Source organism: Asparagus officinalis, chromosome 5 (assembly GCF_001876935.1).
Source record: "Asparagus officinalis chromosome 5, Aspof.V1, whole genome shotgun sequence".
In the NCBI taxonomy this organism is placed as follows: domain Eukaryota; kingdom Viridiplantae; phylum Streptophyta; class Magnoliopsida; order Asparagales; family Asparagaceae; genus Asparagus; species Asparagus officinalis.
The window spans coordinates 107812970-107840601 of NC_033798.1; the positions used below are offsets into that span (position 1 = coordinate 107812970).

Below are 27632 nucleotides of genomic sequence, written 5' to 3' on the forward strand. Positions count from 1 at the left end.
GGATTCGGCGACTGCCGAATGTTCATCGTCGGAAACAACACCCTTGGCCAATCTTTGATAGTTAACCGGAGGGATAGCTCCTGTCCGAGTCCGAGTATTCTGATATACTCCTTCGAATTGGTCACAAATTTCCCTAACAGTTGGGGAGTGACTTTTCTATGACTCATCGGAATCAGTATGCGAGGCCTTCCCTCGACCGATCATGTTGATAGTGACCTGAAGGGTATTCCGCTTCAGCTATCTTCTTCCTGTAGCGGCGTTGTCGTTTGGCAGGCCTAACGATGTTCGTCAATCTGTCGAATACGGACTGCCGAGGTGCGGATGCACAACAAGGGCATTCTGACAGAACTGCCGAGATAAGCCTCTCACATTGACATGAGTGAGCTGCTTGTGCTGTTGATTTTCCTTTCGACAACAATTCCCGCAGATCAGGAACTTGGGAGGAAACTTTCCCCGGACTTGGAGGTGGAGATGGAACCCCCTGTCCTTGTGTAGGTGAAATTGGTTCTCTTTGAACGTGGATTTTGAAGCCACGCTGACTCTTCTGAACCTGACGGACCTCTTGAAGATCGCGTTCTTGAAGGATAACACGAGGGTCGCGTTTAGCTTTGGAGACGTTAGGCCGAGGCCTACGTTTAAATGATGAAACTGACCCCTGAGGGTCATGTTTTGGTTGAACGCGCCCTTGAGGGTCGCGTTTAGGTTGAACGCGCCCCTGAGGGTCGCGTTTAAGTTGAACGCTCCCCTGAAGGTCGTGTTTAAATTGAACACTTCCCTGAGGGTCGCGTTTAAGTTGAACGCTCCCCTGAGGGTCGCGTTTAAGTGGTGAAACAGACTCCTGAGAGTCATGTTCTATCGGAACGCGCCCCTGGGGGTCGCGTTTGGTTTTGGCAGCTCCGCTCTGAGGGCTGCGTTTTGAAGTAACAACGCGTCATTCAGGGTCGCGTTTCAGCTGTATAAGCCGAGGCTCATAGTCGGGCTCGTTGCCGCGAAGTGAACGTTCTCCTTTGGGAACGCTAGGCTCGGTTGGATTTTCAGAAACACGGTCCTCGCGTTGGGTCAGCATTCGGCTCTCACGTAAGTGTGCTCGTCGTATGGATCTTCTCCGTCGGCGAGCGGCGTTCTTTTTGGTTTGTTTCAAAGCCTTAGCAGCAACGTCGCTGACGTTCACAGGGTCCGTTTCCTCCAAAGGCTATTTGTGGCCCGAAGAACGTCTTGTTGACGCGGATGTGGGATCTTCCGCCAGCAGAGCCAGTTTGGATTCTTGGCCGAAGGAGAGGGCTTTCTTCGGCACTTCGACAACAGAATTGACCTTCTTGGAGGTCTCGCGGACATCGTGCTTAGCCTTGGGGCTAAGCGATCCTGAGGATAAGACTTCCTCGTACTTAGCTTGATCAAACTCTACGACAAGAGTTTCTACAGTCGTTCCCATGAGGTGAACATCGGACTGCGCCACCACTTCTTCGTCGGAAAAGCTCTTCCCCAGCGGAGTCGCCATCTTTTGTTTGTTGGAAAAATTGCAAAGAAGAGAATAAAGAAAATTGACTTGGATTCCTTTGATCTCGATTACAACTTGATTACAAAAGAGGAGAGAACGAATTTGATTCTCTCCTTTGTTTAAAACTGGGTTCTTATCGGTAGCGGTGGAATGCCTCCTTCGATTGCTCGCGTCGAAATTGCTCTCCGTTGATGATCCGACCGTCTTCTATCTCGTGGGAACGATGAACTTCTGTGGAAAGTTTTATAAGTAACTCTTCAACGAGTTTAAGAACTCTGAACGAGTTAGAACTCTGTGAATAGAGTTGTTAGAACCGAAAATTCGGTTAATGATCAAGCTGTTATTCTGTTGTTGAAGAATCCTCTCAGATTTGATCTTCTGAGTTTGATTCAAAAATCCTATCTCCAAGGATTTTGCTGCTGCAGCTAACCCTTCGTGTGGTTGAGATCCTTCCGAATTTCCAAACCCGTGCGGTTCAGATATGAAAAATCCAACCAGCTAGCCCTTATCTGTTTGAGAACTGAAAAATTTCCAACCTGAGCGGTTTAGATCTTCAGAATCCAACATGTGCGGTTCAGATGCCAAAAATCCAACCCTCTGCTCCGTTGGGTTTGTTGAGCTTTTATAGGGGGGTAAGAGGTTGTAACTGACCCTTATATCCGCTCCTACGTGGGCGAACATCCCTCAGAACGTGGGATAAACGGTTTTGGAACCGTTCGACTCATGTTTGAACATCCCTCAGAACGTGGGATAAACGGTTTTGGTACCGTTCGACTAATGTTTGAACGAGTCAAACGCCCATTCTGGCGTTCAGAACCCAACTTCGTGTCTTAGGATTGAGACGCGAGGTTGGGTGTTAGCTGAACACCATTGAACGCGAGGGTCACTCGCGTTTAGCTTGTTGCCTGCTTGGAAACGCGGCGGTCAGTGTTGGTTGAACCCCTACGAACGCGAGGGTCGCCCACGTTTAGCTTGTACTTGGAAACGCGGGGGTCGCCTACACTTCCAGAATTGTAACGCGGGGATGACTTCCGCGTTTTAGAAGGACTTAGTTGATCTGTAACCTCTTCTGTAAAGCGTTGCGAGGACCGTTGTTCAGTAATCCTGGCTTTAGCTGTTGTAGGGTATGAAAGTTGTCAGATTGTAACTTTCACTGTAGAATGTGAAGACTGCTGAATAGAGTTTTCATCAGTTGTCGGATCGTTGGATTGTAACTCTTCTCGATCTATGTGAAAAGTCCTCTATTTGCCGCTTTCGATTGTCGACCCGAAAGCTATTTGATTGTAGCTTTCATTGTGAGAGCTTGACGGGAATCAACATCCATAGTGTCTTGAAGACGAATATTTGCCCACAGCTCTCTACCAAGCAACTATTTGATTGTTTGTTTCGATTGTCGGCGCGAAAGCTATTTGATTGTAGCTTTCGTTGTGAGAGCTTGACGGGAATCAACATCCATAGTGTATTGAAGACGAATATTTGTCCACAGCTCTCTACCAAGCAACTCACCACCTAAGCCCAACATTTTCTTTCTAAGATCATTACACTGCTCATCAGCATCTCCAATAGTTGCTAATAATACTATTCATGCTGTTGTCGCAGCCATCAAGATCAATCATCTCAGAAGTGAGGTCGTGTTTGTGGCGATTGTGGAGTTGCGGATGCAGTGATTGGGAAGTCGTCTGATTGTGACCTCCATTATCGGAGCTTATTCGGATCAGCTATCTATTGTGATTTTTAGACAGCCTACATGGTCTGAACCGAACCATGCACAACTTTAGATATCCAAGTTAAAAATGTCTTTTTCTTTTAAATATGCAGAAGTTCTTTTGTTTAGAAAGTTGAGTTAGATTACTATACGTAGTATGGGGCTAGAATCTCTACAATTTTCATTAGAGAGAAAGCTTACAATTAACTATAATTAATAATATTGGTGTATCTTATTGGGCGTCACAACTATATATTTTTGTATAATTCAAATAATTAATATCATTCATGGGGTCCATTGACTAAGTAAGGGGATTTGATTGGTGAATTGTAATGTTCCTCTACAACAAAGGATGTAGAGGGTCTTTACCTTGTAGTATCGGCTATGAGATCTTCTACATAGTATATTATAGGGGATGCATATATCTCATCAATAGTCTTCTCTCACTCTATGGACCCCATGTATTATATTAGTTAGTTAAATAAACTATATAACACCCCTCTTAATAGTGAGGCCTATTGTATTAACCAAGGGCCATTATATTAACCAGTCTTATTTATCCACATATATAATTATAGGCATTCTCTACAATGTAGGATGTAAATGATCTCTTCTTGTGGTGTCCAAGATCTAAATATTATAGATACAAATTTAAATTTCGGGTTTTCTACATTTCAAACATATAAAAATAGATGTGATTTACTATAAATTGACTATTTAGAAATAAAATCTCAGATAATTTCAACTCATTTTAACCATGCATCCGCTTTGTTCAAAATCAAAGTTTTAAAATTTTCAGGATCAAATGATTTTGATCCCTTATACATGTTTAAAAGCACTTCAAAATTATCGGAAATTAAAATTTATTTCAAGATAGTTCTTACGTATTACATATCTAATGATACATATTTTCTGTTTCAAAAGATAAATCATACATACTTTCAGTTTCTAAATTTAGAACTATATTTATAGTCTATAGATAGTCCATAGATATTATAATACTACCAATATTAGCATGTGTAGTGTGTCTAATACAGGCATATTTTTATTTCAGTCTCATCATATGCTAGCTTCTGGTACAACTAGAATTAAAAAGTGGAAAGAATTGTATTTATAGTTAGTATTTTCATTGACGTGCAAGTTTGCAAAAGTATAACCCAATAAAATAAGGGCTAGTTTAGTATTGCTGAAACTTATAATAATAATAAGTTACTTATATAATTAACTTATAAAAGTAATTTATATTAGCGGTTGGAAATAGTCGTCAGCTTTTCAAATCATCTTGCTTCTCAAAACACCTTTTAAAAGCAAAGAAATTTTAAAAATTATGAAAAACAAAATTTTACTAAACACCATTATTGATTGTTTCTAAAAAAAAGCAAAAGCACCCAAAAAAAAGGTAAGATCAAACTGGCTCCAATTCTGTAAGTGCAAAGCACCAACATAAAACAGGGTTATGATAATGCACATAATGTGGTAAATTATCTGTGTAAGAAGATTGAACACAAATCTGTATGTAAATATTTATATCCATAATCATCTAAAAATTTTTAAATCCATAATTTAGTTAATTCGAATCAGAATACTAACTTTTTGTGTGTTCATCAAATAATTAGATGCATTTATTTAATTCAATATTCTATTGTTTAAGAATATGAAACTATTTGTCTAAAGATGTTTTTCTTATTAGGGGCTGTTTGGTTCGCTTTTATTCCCTGTAGAAAACTTTTTTAACCCCTCCACGTCGGTTTTTTGCCTTCCACATTGGATATTTCATTTCCGCGGTTTTTCTTTCCCAGCTTTGTTTCCCTGGGACAGAAGAGGGAAACCAAAGAGAAAATCGCCTCCACGTCGGTTTTTTTTCTCTCCCCCAATTCCTTTCCCAACCCAGTGAAATCGACGAAAAACCTACCCACGTCGGATTTTTTCTTCGTCGTTGAATTCTTCGGTGAGCTACAGTCACCTCATTCGCATCGCTCCCGCCAGAAACTCCCAGCTTTGCCCCTGTGTTCAAAGAAATTGGGGGAGGGTGTCTGATCTTTGCCGACTGTTCAGATCTGAAATCCCGATGACGGCAGACTTCGTCGGCGACAGCGGCGTTCCCTCCGCCGACCCCGACGACCCAGGTCATGCGGTGGTGGGGAGAGGCGAGGAGATGAGACGAGATAAGTTAACTGCGGAAGAAAAGCTGTGTGCATCTCTCGTGCTTATTTATCCTGCTAAATCTCCACAAAACCCCAAGCAGATTTTTTTTCCCTTCACGCTTTCGCTGATGACAGCTTCTGCTTCGTCTTCGTCCTCTTTGATTCATAGGGTTTTCTCCCCTCTTTCAAGCCCTAATGGCGGGAATCTCAGTTTCAGGTCGCAGCTGCCGGTGGGTCCCTCGAAGCCAACTCTTCTTTCGATGCGCACTCCCCCGCTCGCCGTGGCTTTCGCACGCCGGAATAAGAAGAGCAGCTCTTTAATTTCCAGTAATGAGAAAAAATCTCCGAAATTAAGGTGGCTAACAATTAAATCTTACTAATTTGTTGTTTAATCAAAATGGGTTTGTTCAAATTCATGAGGGAATGATTTACCCCGTATAAATTTGCAATCTTTTTGTTTGCAACTGAGTTTTAAAAAAGTTTGAGAATTTTGGAGTATGCGAGCTTAAAAGATTGGCTTTTAGCTGAGGATTAAATTCTATTATGTTTGCTTTCTTATATTTTGAATTTCAGATTTTGCTGTTTTAGTACTACATTTCTTAATGTTTTATAAAAATTTAAGAACTAGTTTGGCGGCCATTTTTTCATGAAATTTGTTCTTCAGCTTGATTGAAGTTGAAATGGTCTGTTATTCTTTCCTCCTAAACTTAGCTTAGACATTAGAATCACACACTGCATATTACATAATCTCCAGTAAACAACTGGAGATTATGTAGTTTTGACTATAATTTTCTTTGATCTATACAAGACTTATTTGATAGTACCTCAGCTATGGTATTGAAGTGAATATTTCACAACTTTTACTGATTGGTTTTTGTTAGGCACACCTTTTCTTCAAAGTTTTTGATGGATTTAGCTATGGAAAGAACACATAATTGGGATGCTTTGGCGAGATTGTTGGAGAGTTTCATCCGTTGTATGTCTCCGCATATGCACAGATAAAATGCCTTTAGTTCACTTGCTTTTGAGGAATAGCAATCCACTCAGTTCTATTCACTTCAGACCAATGTTTTAAATGTCGGATGTCGGGTTCATGTCGGACGACTAAAATTCATGTCGGACGACTAAAATTATTGTCTGATAACTTGATGGTTAAAGAATGGTAAATGCAGCTTAGTTCTTTTGTATATTTTCCTTTTGTAGAAAACACAGCCAGATGATGATGGAGAGGAAGCTGATATAGATGAAGATGCTTTTGAGGCACTTTTTAATCTGCTTGAAGAAGATCTGAAGAATGACTCGTCTGATGTTGATGGTGATGATGAAGTAACTGAAGAAGATTTGGCTAAGCTTGAAAAGGAGTTGGAAGAAGCACTTGGTGATGTTGACTTTGATGAGCTTCAAGAAGGTTTATCTTTGAATTCTGGTAGCACTGGTGACAATGAAGACACTGATGAAGAAGAAATACGGCCAAAGCTGAAAAATTGGCAACTGAAAAAAGTTCATGATCATGAGCCTGATGTTAAGCAACCTGTGCATATCAAACAAACAAGATGGTCCATGCAAAAGAGATTGAAAAAAGTTCATGTTGAGACTCTTGAAAGAGTTTATTCAAGGACAAAGCACCCCACGGTACGTAAATTCATCTCTAAAATTTGTGGTTGAGGAATCAACAACGAGGTTCTGTTTTTGGTGTGGCTTGATGAATATTTGCAGTTGGGACGCCGAAGCAGATCAGGGAGCTGATGAAGGTTGATGTACTCACCAATGATGAAGTGGAGAGCCATTTGTAGGTGATTCTTGCTTCCTTTTTGCAGATTTCTATGACTTGAGACTTAAAAACAAGTGGAAATATACGTAAGTTCATATTGTGATATTTCAAGGATTTTCATAAACCTGTTGTTATCAGAAATTGCATCCAATTGGTCCAATTTCTTTTTTCATATTGTGATATATATGTGTATGTATACAGACTTCTCTGAGTGTGAAAACAATAGTTAGCATGTGTCTTCATGTTGTTTAGTAAAATTTATACATTAAAAGTTCATATATGTGTTTGCACTGGTTGTGTTGTGGAGCCTGGTTGTGTTGTGCTTTTGTTCTCGGTCAGTTTTTGTGTTGTGTTGTGGAGCCTGGTTGTGTTGTGGAGACTGGTTGTGTTGTACTTTTGTTTTCGGCCAGTTTTTGTGTTGTGTTGTGGAGTCTGGTTGTGTTGTGCTTTAGTTCTCGACCAGTTTTTGTGCATATATTGTTGATGCTATACCATGCCTAGTTGTGTTCAGTTTGTGACCACGTCGGTTTTGTCATTATCAGCAGGTTCTATTCTTATTTGTTCAAAACAGTTCACATGAGCATGCCCCTTTTTTTAGGTTGATGGACTCACCAGATTTCCTGATGCTTTGCTTTGTGCTATGTTTGTGTTCAGTCACTTGGAGTTATATTTGTGTTCAATTTAGGCTATGATGATGGTCAATTTTTCTGAGATTAGCAACCTGCAATATCTGTTGATATTGCACTGAAGGCTAACAATGATGATATTGAACAAGTTCTGAGCCCACAGCCATAATTCGCATATACATGTGACTGATTTATTTGACATGATGTCAAGAATTATTTTAAAGCATGACAGCCATAATTCGCATATACATGTGACTGATTTATTTGACATGATGTCAAGAATTATTTTAAAGCATGCTTTTTTGCACATAAAGGTCATCAACATGCACAAATTATTAGATTTGATGCGATTTGCACATAAAGGTATGTACTACATAAATTTATGAATAATCAGGTTATTACAGATTTTGTGTGATTTTTTCAATCTCAATTATGTATATTTCAAGTCAAATCAGGTTCACAGTTCATACAAATTGATTCATGTTATTTCAGGTTTCGTATGATTTCATTAATACAAACAGAAATTTATAATTCATTGGGGATATTATTATTTGTTCATGTTACATTTGAACTATATGATTAAGATTACCTCATATAACGAGCACAAATAAGTTTGTATATAATGGGGGTAATCTTACCATGGTGATCATAAATACTTTTCCTTACAAATTTCAAAACCTAACCAAACACAAGAAAAGTGGGAAATGTCAAACCAACAAAAGTTTTCCCTTTTTTTCCATGCGAACCAAACATAAAAAAAAGTAAATACATTGGTTTCCCACCATTTTTTATGTGCGAACCAAACCGAAACAATCTATTTCTTAAAAAAAAGTAAATACATTGGTTTCCCACCATTTTTTATGTGCGAACCAAACCGAAACAATCTATTTCTTGGAAAAGTTTGGAAAACTCAAAACTTGTGTTTCTTTGCATGGAATTGCATTTCCCTATATCTAGGAAACGAACCAAACAACCCCTTAAGTTTAACTTCTGTCACTTCCTTTTCTCTGTTATTTTGACAGTAGAAGCCACAATAAGCATGTCAATTTTTTGATTGAGAGAATCATAATGTACCAATTGTCATCACATCTATTTTCTTCATATTTCACTTTCAGAATCGGATTAAAAAAAATGTTATCTCAATAATATATATATATATCATGTAAATCCTTAATTTTATGATTGCTAAATTTTTCCACATCACCTTTAGTTTCCTACTAACAATAATTCTCCTTTGTTAAAAAAAAGGGAAAATTGCTTCCAGCCCCCAAAACAACCCAAAACGTGCTCTGCTCCACCAAGACTTTTTCAACATGCCTTTTACCCCCAAAACCGCCCCCGATTTTCTTCCAGCCCCCAAAACGAATCCCCAGGCCACCTTCCGTTTAAACACCGCTCGAAATGCCCAAAATACCCTTCGCAGCATGTGTTCGTCGCCCTCTCACGACGGAAACCCATCGTTTCGACTGTAGGCATTAAATGGTGATATGAATGACTTTTTTGGGGGGGAAAATTCCCATTTCCCTCCAAAATTATCATCAGATATTATCACCAGCTATATCCCCCTTCAAGCTAAGTTGTTCCTTCCACTTAATTATCCTCAATAAAAGCCTCTTCGATTCTTCAACCACTCCCTGTAATAAAATGGCGGATGGATCTCTTCTATGCGTGGTAACGAAGGCAAAAAGCAACAAAGGTGGTGACGGTGTATTCGTCGTTATCAAAGAGAATACAGAAATAATCAGCTTGAAATATCGAGTGGCGGAAAGGCTTAAAATACCAATGCAATCTCTTTCACTGAAGTTCATATGCGAAAGGGAAAAGAAATTCAGCATTTCAATTGACAATGACGACGACTTAAATTTGATGTTCGAGTATTGTCGGCGTAATGGATTTACAGACGCGAATTTGTATGCCACCTCCGCTGCGGAATCCTCAACTTCGCAGAACACGCAGACTACGCCGGAAACTGCGTAGGAATTACACTCCAGATTTCCTTTTGAGTTCACTAATAGGTTTTGCCATTAGTTGTTAACCTCATGCATTGGTTGCTTTGGTAATGTGTTGGTCGTCAAGGTTATGTTAAGCACTGGTTGTTAAAGTTATTTGTTGGCTGTTACGTATACTAGTTGGTTGCTAAGTTAAGGTGTTTGATGTTAAATATATGCGTTTGTTGTTAAGGTCACGAGTCTGCCCTTAAGTATAAGGGTTAGTTGTTAAGGATATGTGTTGGCTGTTACGTTTATGAGTTCGTTGTTAAGGTTATCAGTTTGTTGCTAAGGCTATGTATTTTGATTTCTACTTCAGGACAATACCGACAGAAAATTCGCGGTGCCCAGATACCCCGTTCACCCAAACCTGTAATGATGAGCGTATTCCTAATGACAACCCCACCGGCGACTCGATCATGCTGCTGGAAGACATGCTTAATCACCAAACAAAGATCCCAACTGAGTGGCACACCTCCATACGTGAAGTTGGTCAGAAATTTGATAGTGCTGCTGAAGTTAGATTAGCACTTCAATACTATTCAATTGCTAAACGGTTCGAGTATGATTTTTACCACAATGAACAAAGACGCATAAGAGTCTATTGCCGATTCAAACACACACATGGTTGCCCTTGGATGTTGTTTGCTTCCCCGCTCAGAAATTCGTCTATCATGTCCATAAAGAATTTCGAGTCTACCCACATCTGCGGTCAACATGAAGCAAATGCTGGCAACTCAAGGGCATCAAGGAAGTTCATTGCTAGCCAAATACAAGCTGTTTTGAAGGTTAGGCCAGATCTTCGTGCGGTCGATATCAAGAATGACATGCTCTCTAATTTTGGCATTAAGATTAACTACAGTAAGACGTGGTGGAGCAAGGAGACAGCTCAACAGGACCTGTTCGGTGACGATGATGAGGCTTACGATTCACTGAGATGGTCCTTATCTTTTTTATTCTTCTGAAATCACTCTTACCTTTTGGTTGCTAACTATACGTAGTAGTTGTTAAAGTTGGCGGTTCGACGTTAAGTGTACGTGTTGGTTGCTAACTATACGTATTAGTTGTTAAAGTTATTGGTTCGTCGTTAAGTATACGTGTTGGTCGTGAAGTTTGAAGATCATTTGTTATGGTTATGAATCCTTCGCTAAATGTACTGCTTTGTTGTTATATTCATGCAGGTATGAATCCATGGTGCATGCAACTAATCCAGGGAGTCGTGTTGTTATTGATGCTGATGACGGGAGGTTCAGGCGACTGTTCATTAGTTATAATGCCTGTATTGAAGGGTTCATTGCTGGGTGTAGGCCTCTATTGTTTTTGGATGGAACATTTATTAAAGATCGTTACAGAGGCATACTACTTAGCGCTACTGGGTATGACGGCAACCAGGGAATATTTCCCCTAGCTTATTACGTATGCGACCAAGAGAATGAGGTTAACTGGAAATGGTTCTTACAAGGATTATGGACGTTACTGTATGATAGGGAAAATCCTTACCAACCTCCACATCGACTGGTAATGATTTCAGACGCCGACAAGGGTATCAGGGCAGCAGTCGAGGAATTCTTTCCAGATGCATTCCATTCAAGGTGTGTTCTGCATCTAGTCGAGAATTTCAAAAAAAAGATGAAGGATTTTGGGCACAAGGCAAATATCGCGACTACGTTGGGCGAGCTGTTACAATCTGCGGCTTATAAGTTCACAATATCTGAATGGGATAATGACATGAAAGAATTGGCAGCGATCGATCACAGGGCTTATGTCACTGTAATGGAATACTCCCCGGAGAGATGGGCAAACGCGCATTTTCCTGGTATAAGGTAAGATAGCTTGGTCCCGACGTTATTTTGTTACAGCACTGTTATAGTTGTTAAGGTTAGAGTTATCCTACAGTTTTCTGTTAAGGTTAGATTTTTATTGTTATGGTTAGAGTTATTCTGCTAGGGTTTTGCTGTTAAGTTTAGGATATTTGTTGTTAAGGTTAGGCCTTTAATGTTTAGTTTAAGGAATTATTGTTATTGTTAGTGCTTTGTTGTTAAGGTATGGCCATGTTACTTCAAACGTTGCTGAGTCCTTCAACAGCTGGATAAGAAAGGCACGATTGTTGCGAATCTTACCTTTGGTTGAGACCATACGGAAGCAAATAATGGAGCGCATGCATGAAAGGAGGCTATTGGGTCAGAAATGGTCTGGATACCTATGCCCGGAAGCGGAGTTGGTGCTGAGTGATAACATTCAGCATGGTAGCTGCTTGGCGATAAACATTCGACGGAAGATATTATGGAGGTCGAGTCCAATAAAACTTGTCGCGTAGATTTGAAGAATCGGACTTGTTCTTGCAGGTCCTGGGACATCACCCGCATTCCCTGCAAACATGCGTGCGCTGCAATTACATGGATGGGACGAGAAATTTATCAATATTGCGATTGGTACATGACTGTTGTTGCGTTCAGAGCAAGCTATGCACCGATCATCTATCCCATCCCAGATTACGAGAAGCGCTTTGTACCGCCAGAAGAGCGAGTGTTGAAGCCTCCTCTCACCAAAAAAAGACGTGGCAGACCATGCACTAGACGAATAAACAACAGGTCGCTGAACACCCGACCGGTTAAGTGCTCTCGATGCAACATGGAGGGTCACAATCGTGCAAGCTGTAACGAGCCTATATAGTTTAGCGTTTTATTGTCATGTATATGGATTTGTTGTCCTGTATATCACTACAAGTGAGAAGGTCATAGCTTGGTTGTTAAGGTGATAAACTTGGTTGTCAAGTTTATCACTTTAATGTTGACGTTTTGACTTGGTAGTTAAGGTTATTACTTGGTTGTCAAGTTTATCACTTTAATGTTGAAGTTTTGATTTGGTTGTTAAGGTTATTGTTTTGGTTGTCAAATTTATCACTTTAATGTTCAAGTTTTTTATTGATTGTTATGTTTATCGATTGAATGTAAAGTTTATTGTATACACCTGCTATCCACCTGCTCTTTGTTGTTAGTATCACCGATCGTTAACTTAATTTGTCAAGTATATCGTTAAAATGATGGGCTTGAATAGCAATGGCCTTCTCCAAAGAGCTTTCCGTTAACTTAACAGGCTGCTGGAAAGCTCTTTGTTGGAAGCCATTTATATTCAAGCACAGGTTATGGAACTTAGAGAATTGACAATGGGGAATAGATAAGGTTATTAGCATTCAAATGGTTGATGCTATCATACAGTCAGAATCCAAGAAATCTTATACTCGAACGGGCCTATATAGTTTAGCGTTTTATTATCATGCGCATGGATTTATTGTCAAGTATATCGTTACAAATGTTAAGGTTATGGATTGGTTATTAAGTTTAGCGTCCTGTTGATAAGGTTAGCGCTCTATTGTTAAGGTTATGTATTGGTTGTTAAAGTCAGCTCTCTGTTGTTAAACTTATGGAATGGTGGCTAAGGTTAGCACCTTGTTATAACGCTTAGCTCTGTTGTTAGGCTTATGGGTTAAGAAGATCACGTGGTTGAATTGTTCATATTATGGTTTTGTTATTAAAGATTATGTGCTGGTTGTCAAGCTTATGGACTGGTTGCTAAGGTTAGAGCCCTGTTGTCAAGCTTATGGGTTGGTTGCTAAGGTTAGAGTCATGTTATCAATCTTATGGACTGGTTGTTAAAGTTAGCTTTACGTTGTTAAACTTATGGAATGGTGGCTAAGGTTAGCGCCCTCTTGTGGAGAGGTCCCTTGTTGTTATTCAGTAGCGTTTGGTTGTCACGGTCACCGGCGTATATTCTCTGCTACTGCATTCAATGTTCCTCCTAGTTCCCAAGGAGGTGAGTTAATATAACCTGAACAGCTACCTATCCCCACATTCCACGCGGTAACACCACCATCCCTTCGCCTGTTCAGCTACAGGATAGCGCAGACATCCTTTCGGCGCAATCTTTCCTCGATCTATCCCTTCGCCTGTTCAGCTACAGGATAGCGCAGACATCCTTTCGGCGCAATCTTTCCTCGATCTCCCCTCCCATTTATTCTCTGTTGACCCTCTATAAAAAAAGCTACCCTCTCCCCAAATCCTTCAAGTTCTCCTTTCGCCATTAAAACCCGAAGATCAACGCTAGTCCTCACGCCGATGAAGGCCATGGCGACGAGGTTTGCGCACACTGATGAAGATCTTGGGTATCCCTCACGCTGATGAAGATGTTTTCCCCTTATGTGTTTGCTCTTAGTTCCATTAGCTGTGGGTGAATGCATGTGGCTCCCTTTAATGAACTTGTTCAATAACAAGATAGTTAAGATTCATAGGTGCGTGGAATATGATCAATTCAGATGGGTCATGCGTGAATCACATGGGAAGGCACGCGAATGCTTTTGGAGATAGTCCTCTGGCTTACGTTAACACTGTATAGCTATACAGTGTAAACGTAAGCCAGAAGACTATCTCCAACAGCATTTGTGTGCCTTCCTAGGTGATTCACGCATTGATCCATCTGAATTTATCATATTACACGCACCTATGAATCTTAACTATCTTGTTATTGAGCAAGTTCATTAAAGGGAGCCAGTTATATTCACCCACGGTTATGGAACTTAGAGTAGAGACAATGGTAATACATGTTGTAGCCATCGTGTATTCAAGCTTATTTGTTGAGTTCACGGGGTTGTTGATAGGCTTATTTGTTTGTTTTAAGGTTGTAGCATGATTGTAAAGGAAATTATTTTTGGTTACATGTTGTTTTGTTAAGTTTAAAGATTTATCAAGAAATATTATGGACTCGCTGTTAAGGTTATTGACTGGTTGTTAAGTTTACGTGTTTATTGTGAAGTTTGGCGTTGTATTCACAAGCTTATTTATTGGTTGCTATGGTTAGCGCTCTGTTGCCAAGTTTATGTGATGGTTGCTAAGGACGACCCCTTGTTGTTGCATTTAGCTCTGTTGTTAGGCTTATTTATTGGTTGTTAAGGTTGTAGCAGTCCTCATTGTTTTGTTGAAATTTAGGGAATTGTTGAGAAGATCACGAGGTTGTTGATAGGCTTATTTTTTCTTTGTTAAGATCACGGCGTGGCTGTTAAGGCTATTTTTTTTCATTGTTAAGGTTGTAAGCAAGATTGTAAAGAAAAACGTGGCAAAATATATGGTTGTATTATTGAGCTTATGGTTTTGTTGTTAAGATCATGGACTGGCTGTTAAGGTTAGTGCTCTGTTGTCAAGCTTATGGATTGGTTGTTAAGGTTAGCGCCATGTTGTTAAGGTTAGTGCTCTGTTCCAAGCTTATGTATTGGTTGTTAAGGTTAGATTTATGTTGTTAAACTTATGGAATGGTAGCTAACATTAGCTCCTTGTTGTAACGCTTAGCTCTGTTATTAGGCTTATGGATTAAGAAGATCACGGGGTCGTATTGTTGATGTTATGGTTTTGTTATTAAAGATCATGGACTGGTTGTCAAGGTTATGTGCTGGTTGTCATGCTTATGGATTGGTTGCTAAGGTTAGCGTCCTATTGTTAAGGTTAGTGCTCTGTTGTCAAGCTTATGTGTTGGTTGTTAAGGTTAGCTCTATGTTGTTAAACTTATGGAATAGTAGCTAACATTAGCTCCTTGTTGTAACGCTTAGCTCTCTGTTGTTAGACTTATGGATTAAGAAGATCACGGGGTCGTATTGTTGATGTTATGGTTTTGTTATTAAAGATCATGGATTGGCTTTCAAGGTTATGTGCTGGTTGTCAAGCTTATGGACGATCATGGATTGGCTTTCAAGGTTATGTGCTGGTTGTCAAGCTTATGGACTGGTTGCTAAGGTTAGAGCTCTGTTGTCAAGCTTAGGGATTGGTTGTTAAAGTTAGCTCTCTGTTGTTAAACTTATGGAATGGTGGCTAAGGTTAGCGCCCTCTTGTGGAGAGGTCCCTTACTGTTATTCAGCAGTGTTTGGTTGTCACGGTCACCGGCGTATATTCTCTGTTACTGCATTCAATGTTCCTCCTAGTTCCCAAGGAGGAGAGTTAATATAACCTGAACACCTACCTATCCCCACATTCCACGCGGCAACATCACCATCCCTTTGCCTGTTCAGCTACAGGATAGCGCAGACATCCTTTCGGCGCAATCTTTTCTCGATCTCCCCTACCATTTATTCTTTGTTGACCCTCTATAAAAAAGCTACCCTCTCCCCAAAACCTTCAAGTTCTCCTTTCGCCATTAAAACCAGAAGATCAACGCTAGTCCTCACGCCGATGAAGGTCATGGCGACGAGGTTTGCGCACAATGATGAAGATCTTGGGTATCCCTCACGCTGATGAAGACGTTATCCCCTGGAACGGGTTTGATCTTAGTTCCATTAGCTGTGGGTGAATGCATGTGGCTCTTTTCAATGAGCTTGTATAATAAAAATATAGTTAAGATTGATAGGTGCATGGAATACAATCAATTCAGCTGCATCAATGTGTGAATCACCTAGGAAGGCATGCGAATGCTGGTGGAGATAGTCCTCTGGCTTACGTTAACACTGTATAGCTATACAGTGTAAACGTAAGCCAGAAGACTATCTACAACAGCATGGCATGCCTTCCTAGGTGATTCACACATTGATCCATCTGAATTGATCATATTCCACGCACCTATGAATCTTAACTATCTTGTTATTGAACAAGTTCATTAAATGGAGCCAGTTATATTCACCCACGGTTATGGGACATATAGTAGAGACAATGGTAATACATGCTGTAGTCATCGTGTATTCAAGCTTATTTGTTGAGTTTACGGGGTTGTTGATAGGCTTATTTGTTTGTTTTAAGGTTGTAGCATGATTGTAAAGGAAATTATTTTTGGATACATGTTGTTTTGTTAAGTTTAACGATTTATCAAGAAATATTATGGACTCACTGTTAAGGTTATTGACTGGTTGTTAAGTTTACGTGTTTATTGTGAAGTTTGGCGTTGTATTTTCAAGCTTATTTATTGGTTGCTATGGTTAGCGCTCTGTTGCCAAGCTCATGGTTAGCCCTCTGTTGTTGCGTTTAGCTCTGTTGTTAGGCTTATTTATTGGTTGTTAAGATTGTAGCAGACCTCATTGATTTGTTGAACTTAGGGAATTGTTGAGAAGATCACGGGATTATTGATAAGCTTATTTTTTTCTATGTTAAGAATGACGGTAAAGAAGGACGTGGCAGATACAAGGTTGTCAAATACAAAGTTCAGTGTTTTGTTAATATCACTGCGTGGCGGTTAAGCTTTTATTTTTGGTAGGGTGTAAGCAAGCTTGTAAAGGACGTGTCAGGATACATTGTTGTATTGTTGAGCTTATTGTTAGGTTAAAGGACTGGCTGACAAGGTTATTTATTGGTTGTTAATTTATGGATTGGTTGCTAAGGTTGACGACCTGTTGTCAGGCTTGTTGATTAGTTCTTAAAGTTGGCGCTCTATTGTCAATCTTTATGTATTGGTTGCTAAGGTTAGCTATCTGTTGTTGAACTTGTGGAATCGTAGCTAACATTATCTCCTTGTTGTAACGTTTAGCTCTAATGTATAGCTTATTGGTTGAGAAGATCACGGGGTGAATTGATAAGCTTATGGTTTTGTTGTTAAGACCGTGGATTGGTTGTCAAGCTTATGGATTCCTTAACAATAGGGTTAGCTATCTGTTGTTAAGGTAAGCTGTTAATTGTCAAGCTTATGTATTGGTTGTTAAGGTTAGCTATCTGTTGTCAAAACTATGGAATGGTAGCTAACGTTAGCTCCCTGTTGTAACGTTAAGCTCTGTTGTTAGGCTTATTTGTCTGTTGTTATGTATAGCTTTTGGGTTGTTAAGGTTGTAGCATGGCTGTAAAGAAGGACGTGTCATTATACAAGGTTGTATTATTGAGCTTATGGTTTTTTTTGTTAAGATAAGATCATGGTCTGGTTATCAAGATTATGTACTGGTTGTCAAGGTTATGGATAGGTTGCTAAAGTTAGCGCTCTGTTGTCAAGCTTATGGATTGTTAGATAATGTTAGCGCTCTCTTGTCAGCTTTAGCCTTTTAGTTGCCAAGTTGATCAAGAAAGCAGTTAGTGGGTTTCTATCTGTATTAAATGCTTCCATAGTAGATTATGTTTCCAAGACAGCCAGTATTATCATCTGTCTCCTCGTTATTCCCAGCCACCACGCTTTAATTAACCCTCATCCCTTCCCCTGTATCCATGACAAGACCTTTCGACGAAGCCATCAATCTTCCCATCACCGCCATTTTCTCCCCATGTCAGCCCCATTAACAACTACACGACCTTCGTTTCGAAACCAGAAGGATCATGTCTCACGATGATAGCGCGTGTATACATTGTCATGGCTCGGGGCATATCTCCTGGGATTGCCCTCATGGTCTTGTAGCAAATAGGGACCCACGATTTCTCCCCGTTCCAGATAACGTCGCCCGCAACATTCAGGAGCTTTCTACATTCGCTCTCCTCACTATTGAGGTGGGTCTGCCATCTTTGGACGAGCTCAAAGAGATGCTAGGGTATCGCTTTGACATCTGGGATTGGACCTATGAGATCAAGCGGGTATCTATAAATAGGTTCATGGTTAAATTCCCCTCTGATGAGCTACTAGATCAAGCCGTCGAGCTCAGTCCTGTAAATCTTGGGTCCTTCGTGGGCAGATTCAGGCTTTGGCGGGAGGACCTCAGGCTAAGAGCATTGTCGTACCCCATGTTTAGGTGGGTCCGCCTCTTCAATATCCCCTACCACCTCTGGGAGTGGGAGTTCCTCCAATCACTGTTCGAGGGTATCGGCCAATGCGTGTACTGCTCCGCTGACATCACCACGAAGACAAACTTCAGAGACTGCAGGGTGCTGCTAGAGATTAGGGAATATTCGGATATCCCTAAGAGGATTAGGTTTCGTTACACCTCTCCCATGGACCGTCGTCTAATGGAAGGTTTCGTCGTCACTCAGCTTGTGGGTGGAGACCGTGAGCAGCAGGCAAACAATGAGCAAGGTCCCATCGATATGTCCGTTGACCAACCTCAAAGCCAGCAACCGCAGCCTTCCTGCGCCGACCCGGAATTGATTGAAGTGTCTTGGGACGGCAGGCAAATGACGGTGGAGAAAGAGCTCTTGCAACGATTTCTTCGGGCCCAAGGTGTTGGGCCGTCCACCTTTCCTCGCGATAGGGGTTCCTACCACGATCGCGCTTCGAGCAAGGGGAGCGGGGGAGGAGCAGTCGGCCCCTAGGTTGTCTTTTATTGTAAATTACCAAATGTTTTGCTGAACTTGATGATGATACGCTCTATTAACTACCTATTAATATGTTTCTGCTAATATAGTGTGTTGTTAAGCTTTTGTGTTTGTTGATGAGTTTACGGTTTTGTTATTGAACTCATGGATTTGTTGTTAATGTTATCCCTTGGGGATCTAGCATATCGTAAACTATTGGCGGACAAATGCAGAAATCTTTTCGAATTTAGTTTGGTTGCATTTGAAGCACAAGTTAGCAGAATCTTGCGATGTTGTTAAGCTTTGTTGTTTGTTGTTGAGGTTACGGTTTTGTTGTTGAACTCATGGGTTTGTTGTTAATGTTATCCCTTGATATCAACCTTATAATAGTTACTTGTATATTGCTATTAACAACAATGTTTGTTGTTGAGGTTACGGTTTTGTTGTTGAACTCATGGGTTTGCTGTTAATGTTATCCCTTGATATCAACCTTATAATAGTTACTTGTACATTGCTATTAACAACAAAGAATTGTAATATATCATTCACAGATCAACCTTATATTGTTTATATTTACCTTTTAATATTTACATGTATATTGTTAGTAACACCAAAGAAATGTAATATATCATTTACAAAAAATCTACATCTCAACGTCATCATCGTCAAGTTTTCCCACCTCTTTTTTCCTCTTCCTGCCTTCAATCAGTAAGTACGCTGCTAGCTTCGCACGAACCACCCATGTGTTATGCTCTTCGGGCGTGACGTGCAGGACATCTCTACCTTCGGTAATCGCTTGTACGAACTGGTAGACATAGATCCCACAGTCATACCTGCACACAACCACAAGGAAGCATTGAGACCATTGTTGCTTTCAATCAAAACATAACAACAAATTCGTAACCTTAACAACCAGTTTCCAACAATGAATACCAACAAGGGTTCCGGCAAACTTACGATCCCTTTTGCTCCTCGCATGGAACTTTGATTGGGTCGAATACGCTGCGCAATTGGTTCTCATTGAAGCCAGCTTTAATGTAGTTGAAGGCTTTGACGATATTGAGCACAGGGTCCCAATGTCCAGATCTCTCCTTCAAGGAGTCGTAATGCCTGGCAATATCATTTTCGACATCAAACTCCAGAAGATGCCAATGATCGCCCTGGACAATGGGAACTAAGAGGTTAGTACACCCTTCATCGACCAAGCGTTTGATGTAGATATCATGCAGCTCTTGGTAATCTGGTTTCAGCACATGTATCTGGTGCTGCAATAAAGAATTAACCCGATCAGGTTCCTTTTAACATAGATTATGTGCTGATAGTTAGGAGTACGCCACGCCAGACATAAACTTACACTAAACCAAACAGGGACTACGCCGAATTTTATACTGGACGATGCTCTCTGATTTTCACGAACTAAATCAAGCAGCGTATCAACAAGCTATCATAAGTTGGCAACAAGTAATTAATAATAGTATTGTTAAATATGCTAATGAATAAATACCAATCGAAAATCTTACTGAATCATCCAGTCGCCCACCGCGTAATATATTGAGGATCTCAAGCCGGGTAATAGACCCTGCTGATCCCTCGTACACTTTAATAAAACTGCAAACAGGGAAAAAAACAAAAATAATAGTTAGCAACTAACAATTAGCAGCAAGAACAAATCAAAAACTATAACGAAAAACCCTTAACCTAAACAACAAATCAATAACCATAACAAAAAACCCGTAACCATAACAACAAACACGTAACCTTAACATCAAACACGTATCCTTAACAACTACCACATAACCTTAACAACAAATCAATAACTATAACAAAAAAAACCCTTAACCTAAACAACAAATCAATAATCATAACAAAAAAACCCGTAACCATAACAACAAACCCGCAAACTAAACAACAAACGTAAATACTTGAGATGTGAAGTAAATACTTACTTGTTACATCTACAAATGCAAAAATGGTTAAGAGCTTTTTGCTCCTCTTCCGTCAGTAGCGCGGCAACGTCTGCTGACACCTTATAGTTATGTACAAATGTGTCCTTGTCGCCCAAAAACTTGATGATGAAGCCATCTGGAAAGGGAATCCCCTCGTTCAGCTTATCTCTGTACATTTCTTCTTCTGAACTCATAGGGGAACTCATGTGTTTTTCCCAGATAGAGTGGGGGTCACTTTGTAGCCGAGCAGGAGCCAACTCTGCATTGTTTTCCTGCACCTGCGCTTCCTCCTCCCCACCCACTTCTATTATAGCCTTGTCCCCTATGTTGTCTTTTTCTTTCTTCTTCTTCCCTTCAGTGTAAGGGGTGACTACCCACTTGGAAGGCTTCACCGATCTTTTGCATCTCTTCCGTTTAGGGGGTGCAGCAGCGGCCATCTTCCCGCGTGCCCCCGTTGCACCCCTCTTTCTCTTATTCAAAGCCCTTGAAAACACAATAGGAGCATCTTCGTCATCAGTTGATGTCTCTATTGCTGGTGGAGGGGCATTCTCTGATTGCTTTATTTTCATCCCAGTGTCCTCCCGCAAAGTGTCTGATTCCAAACAACCCATTCGAAGTATAAATATTAAGAAAACATAGCCCCTTCTATCTAAACTTAACAATTTCATAGTAAACCTAACAACTGATGCCTAAACACATGGTGAAAAAGTTGCTAACCTATACAAGTTTGCGTCTCCCCATCACCTGCAGAAGGGACTTCAACCGCCGGCGTTATTTCCCTTCCAGTGCCCTCGCGTTGAGTGCCTGTTTCTGATAATATTCAGAGTATAAACAATAAAAAGCTTAACAACCAATACGTAGACATAACAACCAATCTCTAACATATAGTACAAAAGCAAGCTAACCTGTACAAGTTAGTAGCTCCTTCGCTGGCGGGGACACCTTCTCTCCCTCGTTTATTTCTGCCTTAAGGGCCTTGTCAACAGTAGATGCCTCTGGTGGAGGTAATTCTCCTGGCGGAGCATCTTCACTCTCCTTGTGGATATCAGAAAACAATGGTTGTAGAGAGGCCCTCCTTGTTGGAGGGGCCTCGCCTCCTTATTAGCTTCATCAAATAATAATGATTTATTGACATCCCCCTCGTACTGTACATCAATGCCACCCACGGTGCCTGGAGTGTCTGATTCAAAAAATAAACACAAATGAGCTTAGGTACTTCATTGTCAAAAAAACATAGCTAACCAAGATACTTAACAATCAATCTCCAACCTTGGCAATAAATCCCTGACCTTAACATTAGATACGTAAAGTTAACAATACATTCTTAACCTTAACAATAAATCCCTAACCTTAACATTAGATCAGTAAAGTTAACAATACATTCTTAACCTTGATAATAAATCCATATACTTATCAATCAATTTTTAACCATAACACGCAAACGTAATTGCAAGCCACATCTAACTTGTACAAGTTTGCGGCTCCATCAATGGGCTGGACACCAATCCTGTAGGGCTCTTATCCTTGTATACAGAGAGGGTTTCGCATCGTGCTTCGCTTAGTTCCTCTCTCGGTCTTCTATTTTGAGCAGACAGCTTAGCCACCTTCACAGAAAGAGCACTTGTATTTACACGGTCTGCAACAATCATACCCTTGAATTTATTCTCGTTCTCGCGGCGTAATGATTCGTTCATTGCCGCGATGCTCTTCCAGTAGATAACTTGCTGAGGCCAATCCATTTGCTCAACTGCATCATTTGGCTGCTCGGCGTCTTCATCAATATCCTGTGGCATCACATATGCAACGGACAGGTAGAGTACTATTAAAAGGATTAATTAATTCAAAAACAAATAAAATCCACGATTGCTAAGTTCTTACAAGTGCATCAATTGGGATGTCGTCATCTTCTTCTCTCCTCTTCTTCTTGTGAAGAAGGTCTATTGGGCCACGAGCCCTGCCGGCGTCTACTGCAGCCGGACCCTTAATCCTCCTCTTCTCTCTCTCTCTCCTCTTCTCTTTCTCTATCCCCTGCTCCTTCCCCCAAAAACCTCCCTCGATTCTTTGAAGTTGTCCATGTTGCTGTGGAAGCTTTATCGTAGCTTTGCTTGCTTTCGCAACAACAGTGGCCAATCTCAAAGAACCAGCAACGTGCCCAAGTCTCACCCAATTTGTCAGGGGAGGCCTCACCGTACAACCAAGTGCTGGCTTCTTGATGCCGGTGAGTTCATAATACCACAACTGCACATTAGAGATATAAAAACTTAACAAACACCTTCATCCGTAACAATTAATAAAGTAACCCTAACAATAAAAACGTAACCTTAACAACCAAACCGTAATATTAACAACCAAACCGTAACCTTGACAACGAAACTGTAACATTAACAACTAAACCCTAACCTTCACAATCAGTAAAAAACATGATTACTTACACAAACTAGAGGGGTACACCCTTGCAGATATAATGTCGTCTTCCCTGGCTCAGGACCCTTCAGTGCCCTCTCTATCGCATCAGATGTCTCACTGAATATATAGGTCCCCCAAGCAGTGTTGTTGACCTGTTCGATGTTGTCGACGTACTTGAATAAATGCCTAGGAACGCCGGAAACACTGCTTGGACACCAAATCATGCTCAGCTGATAGAGGATCTGTAGCAGGACAAAGTCCTTCACATCTCGGCGATCAGAAGATAGTACCAGCTTCAAAAGCAGGTCCTCCACATTGCGTCTGGTGGGGCCTCCTTTGGGGGGAGCTATACTGCTGGAACCCCCCGCCTCGGGTTTGTCAAAGAAACTGGACCAAATCCTATTTTTCCTGTCCCGATTGTGGTCAACATGAAGCCCCTCATTGGAGAACCATGTATGCTCCATTACCCACTCAAGGTTGAATGAGCATGCGATCTCTTCTCCATCATTCCTATCAGTAAAGACGAATTTTTTGCTCTTCTTGTCCCACTGACTCAAAATGTGCTCAAAGGTGGGAAGATCGACGCCAGGTGGGCCAAATTGGACGTAGTGTCTAAATACACTATCTTCGTAGGCCGCAAAATGCCTTGGCCCCATACGCGTCACCAAATTCTACATGAAGTCGTGATAGGCACCGAAGCTGGCGGTGGGCCGCAACGTAATAGGTGGCTTTGCCCTTTTTCTACAAAACAAAAACACAAGACGAGAGCATTTTTGAGTATAATCAGTAAACATAACAACTATGCTGTAAACTTTGCGGGTAAACCAACAACCTTAACAGCAACCCCATAACCTTAACAACAAAAACCTAACCTTTTCAACCAAAGCCTAACCTCAACAACTAAACAACAACCTTAACAATAAAGGCAGTAACCAACAACCTTAACAACAACCCCACAACCTTATCAACCAAAACCTAACCTTAACAACCAAAGCCTAACCTCAACAACTAAACAACAACCTCAGCAATAAAAGCATAGACCTTGCATGTTAACAGTAACCTCAACAGCTAACAGACACCGTAATTTTGGACCTTCCCACCAGACTAAGAGCATTATCAATCAAACCATAACCTTAACAACATAAAACTTGCGGTAAAAATTACCTTTTGGGTGTTGCCACATGCTGCTCTTTTTCTCCTCTCTGTAGACCAAGAAGCGCTCTAGTGGCATCGTTGGACGCGCCGGTGGTGCCGGTGCTGCCCTCTAGACCTTCGCGGGGGCCTACACTTCTATTTTGAGGCCGGCTTCTGGGATGAGAATGGCTGGTTGCGATGTCCTCTAGAACATTGTCAATCGCAGCTCGAGCTTCAGATTCAGTCCGCACTGCAGTTGTATGGGCTCTTTCTGAGATTTCGAACCGCTGGGCGTAATCGCTTTCGCTGTGGTCGGCATTGAGGTTGGCTTTAGGGGTTGAATCGCCGGCCATTTTGATCTCTTTGCTTTGATTCGGTTTGCGTTGGGGTCGGTTGATTTAGGGCTAGGGTTTTGAATTGGGTTTCTGGAGTCGGTTTGCTTGCAGAAGAGAGAGATGACAGGGTACGGACGAGGAGGTAACTCATAACGGGGAATTTTAAACGTAAGGGTATTTTGGGCATTTCGAGCGGGGTTTAAACGACGTTACGCCTGGGGATTGGTTTTGGGGGCTGGAAGAAAATCGGGGGCGGTTTTGGGGGTAAAAGGAACGTTGAAAAGGTCTTGGGGGGGCAGAGCATGTTCTGGGTTGTTTTGGGGGCTGGAAGCAATTTTCCCTAAAAAAAACATTGTATTTTCCCACTTCCAACTCACATGCAAATTGACAAAGCGTCTAGAACAAGCAAAGCTCATAGTAAGGCCCGACCCAAGAACCATGCGCAAGTTAAGACCCGAGCCAACTTCCGGAGCCCAACTGAGGCCCACTCAGTCCTACAGCTGTACAAAACTAGAAAACACCATGGAGTAAGGAGTATCCAGACGCCTGAATTCACAGTTGAGTTCACAGTTGAGTTCTTCACTCCCAAACGTTCAGACGCAATGTTCAAATGCAGAATAGCAACTTGAATTCAATCATGACTGTACAAATAATCTACTCCTTAAATTCCACCTCTGATTACAGGAACAACTGCAGCTTGTTTGCTGCTTACCTTCATCACTCGTATTCTCAATAATACACTGCTCAAAATTAAAAATGAATAAAGAATAATTCATAGATAAGCCCCTCGTCTATACCTTTATTAGAATTTATCACCCCTCACCTCGTTAGTAACACTTATCATCATCAAATCTTGTTGACGGAGAGCGGTTATCTGCAACTTATCCCTGTTAAAATGTGGAACCACCCATTATTAGAGCTCATAAACGAGTCGACGGACAATGAAAGTTATTGAAGATAGAGATGAGGGGAGTTATCTGCAAATTAACTCTAATGAACAAAACCATCATACATTGTCACAAATCCCTTGTCGCCAAGCTATAACCGGGCACCTTCTCCACTCTCCTCGCCCTCATCTCCTTCCGCAACCTCTCCACCTTCTCCCACATCCCAACCTTTGCATAAATATTCGACAAAACAACATAAACCCCATCATTCCAAGGTTCTAACTCCATCAAATTCTTCGCCGCCCACTCTCCAACCTTCACATCTCCATACTTCTCACTCGCCCCAAGCAGTGTCCCCCAAATTACAACGTTCGCCCCCATTGGCATTCTCTCTACTACCTTTCTCGCCTCCTTCAACCTCCCAACCCTACCCAACATATCAACAACACATCCATAATGCAATGCATTTGGTTCAATATTATAGAGCTCTTTCATATTCTCCAAGAAATGGATTCCTTCTTTGATTAAGCCACCATGTGTGCAAGCATTTAAAACAGCCACCATTGTTACATGGTTAGGGTGTATTTTTTCCTCAATCATTTTGTTGAAGAAGTCTAATGCGAGTTTTTCTTGGCCGTATGTAGCGAAACCAGTGACTATTGATGTCCATGTTGAGACGTTGCGCTGTGAAACCCTAGAAAATACTCGGTGTGCTAGGTCTGTGCGTCCGCATTTGCAGTACATGTCGATTAGTGAGTTAGAGACTGTGATGTCAAGTCTATCTGAACTCTTCACCTAAAGAAATCGAAGAAACTTCAGAATATGAATAATTGAAATATGCCTTACAACACCAACTGCTTTAGTTGTTGAATTCAAATGATAATCCGTGTATCAGTAGCTGTATTTCTGTTCGGGATGCTATGAGTGGGTTTAAAAATGATTCAAATCAGATCATATTTCTCATCATATCATTTGTTACCAATAAAATCACAGCTCTCATCGTGTACTATGACATACTTAAAGACACAAAATTCAAATCGCAATCAACTTTAACGCTCTTATTAACAATTATATGCATTCCGTAACCAAAACTGTATGCAAGCATGAACAATCCAAGTCATTACAGAGACCTCATCACCTGAATCGCACACTTGTGAACCTGCTGAGCCAGCCTAAAATCTCCCAACCCTCCACAAGCCGACACAACCCCAATCATCGTCATCTCGTCCTCCACAACCCCTCTCCTCCTCATCTCCACAAACAATCTCACAACCTCAACCCCCTCCCCACCGTTCGAATACCCATTAATCATCGCATTCCAAGACCCAACTTTTCTCTCAGCATTTTCATCAAACACCCTGCGCGCACTCTCAAACAACCCCAACTTGGCGTACGAGCTAATAACCCCGCTCTCCGTGTACTCGCTTCGATCAAGCCCGTGCTTGACGGAGAGGCAATGGAGTTGGGAGGCGAGGGAGGGGGAGTAGAGGTGGGAGGAGGCTTTGAGGGCCAGAGGGAGGGTGTAGCGATCGGGGTGGGGCCCGGAGCGGTGCATGAGGAGGAAGAGGGAGAGGGAGGGGAGGGGAAGGGAGGAGGGAGAGGCGGAGGAGGCGGGTGTGGGTCTGGGCGAGGAGGGTTCGGTCGGGGGAGGAGGAGTTGAGGTGGGCGATTAGGGTTTCGGCGAGATCGATTGCGGGGTTTAGGGTTTGGGTGGAGGAGGAGAGAGGAGCGGAGTTTGTTTTATGGGGTTTTGGGAGACGGAGGGAGGGCATTTGACTTGAGGGGAGAGGCATTTGAATTGAGGGTTTTTGGATATTAGTCCCTTTTATCTTTCATATTTTTTGATATTAGTGCCTCGAATTATTGATGTTACTTTAGGCCCCTCAATTCTTAAGATGTTCTTGTAATTAGTCTGTCAGATCACTTAAATAGCTACTAGGCCCCTATTCTCATAAGCCATCTCAAATTAATTAGTCTAATTGATACTTCCACTCTTGATTAGAGGCGCTAATTGTGAATACC

At 41.2% G+C, this 27632-nt stretch overlaps 3 protein-coding genes and 1 long non-coding RNA gene across 4 annotated transcripts in view; 1 reads left to right on the forward strand and 3 right to left on the reverse strand.

Moving 5' to 3' along the window:
* Window positions 9389–12172, forward strand: LOC109842323. Its single transcript, XM_020411216.1, has 5 exons — window positions 9389–9654; window positions 10052–10672; window positions 10914–11555; window positions 11776–11978; window positions 12078–12172. The coding sequence occupies exons 1-5, from the start codon at window positions 9389–9391 to the stop codon at window positions 12170–12172; spliced, it is 1827 nt and encodes a 608-aa protein (XP_020266805.1).
* Window positions 19344–20274, reverse strand: LOC109843291. The gene is made up of 3 exons (XR_002247623.1): window positions 20257–20274; window positions 19860–20167; window positions 19344–19735 (listed from the first exon to the last, which is right to left on the reverse strand). It is a non-coding gene; the product is annotated as an uncharacterized LOC109843291 (long non-coding RNA).
* On the reverse strand, window positions 22309–23910 carry LOC109842324. The gene is made up of 3 exons (XM_020411217.1): window positions 23281–23910; window positions 22727–23086; window positions 22309–22632 (listed from the first exon to the last, which is right to left on the reverse strand). Exons 1-3 carry the CDS (start codon window positions 23908–23910, stop codon window positions 22309–22311), a joined length of 1314 nt encoding a protein of 437 aa, XP_020266806.1.
* The window catches only part of LOC109842326 (pentatricopeptide repeat-containing protein At1g77170), a 3796-nt gene continuing 1529 nt past the window's right edge, over window positions 25366–27632 (reverse strand). Inside the window, exons 2-3 of the mRNA XM_020411218.1 lie at window positions 26749–27232; window positions 25366–26405 (exon numbers count right to left, since the gene is read on the reverse strand). Of these exons, the coding sequence (XP_020266807.1) occupies window positions 25740–26405; window positions 26749–27232 (1150 nt within the window). The 3' untranslated portion in view covers window positions 25366–25739. The remainder of the gene's footprint in view (window positions 26406–26748; window positions 27233–27632) is intronic.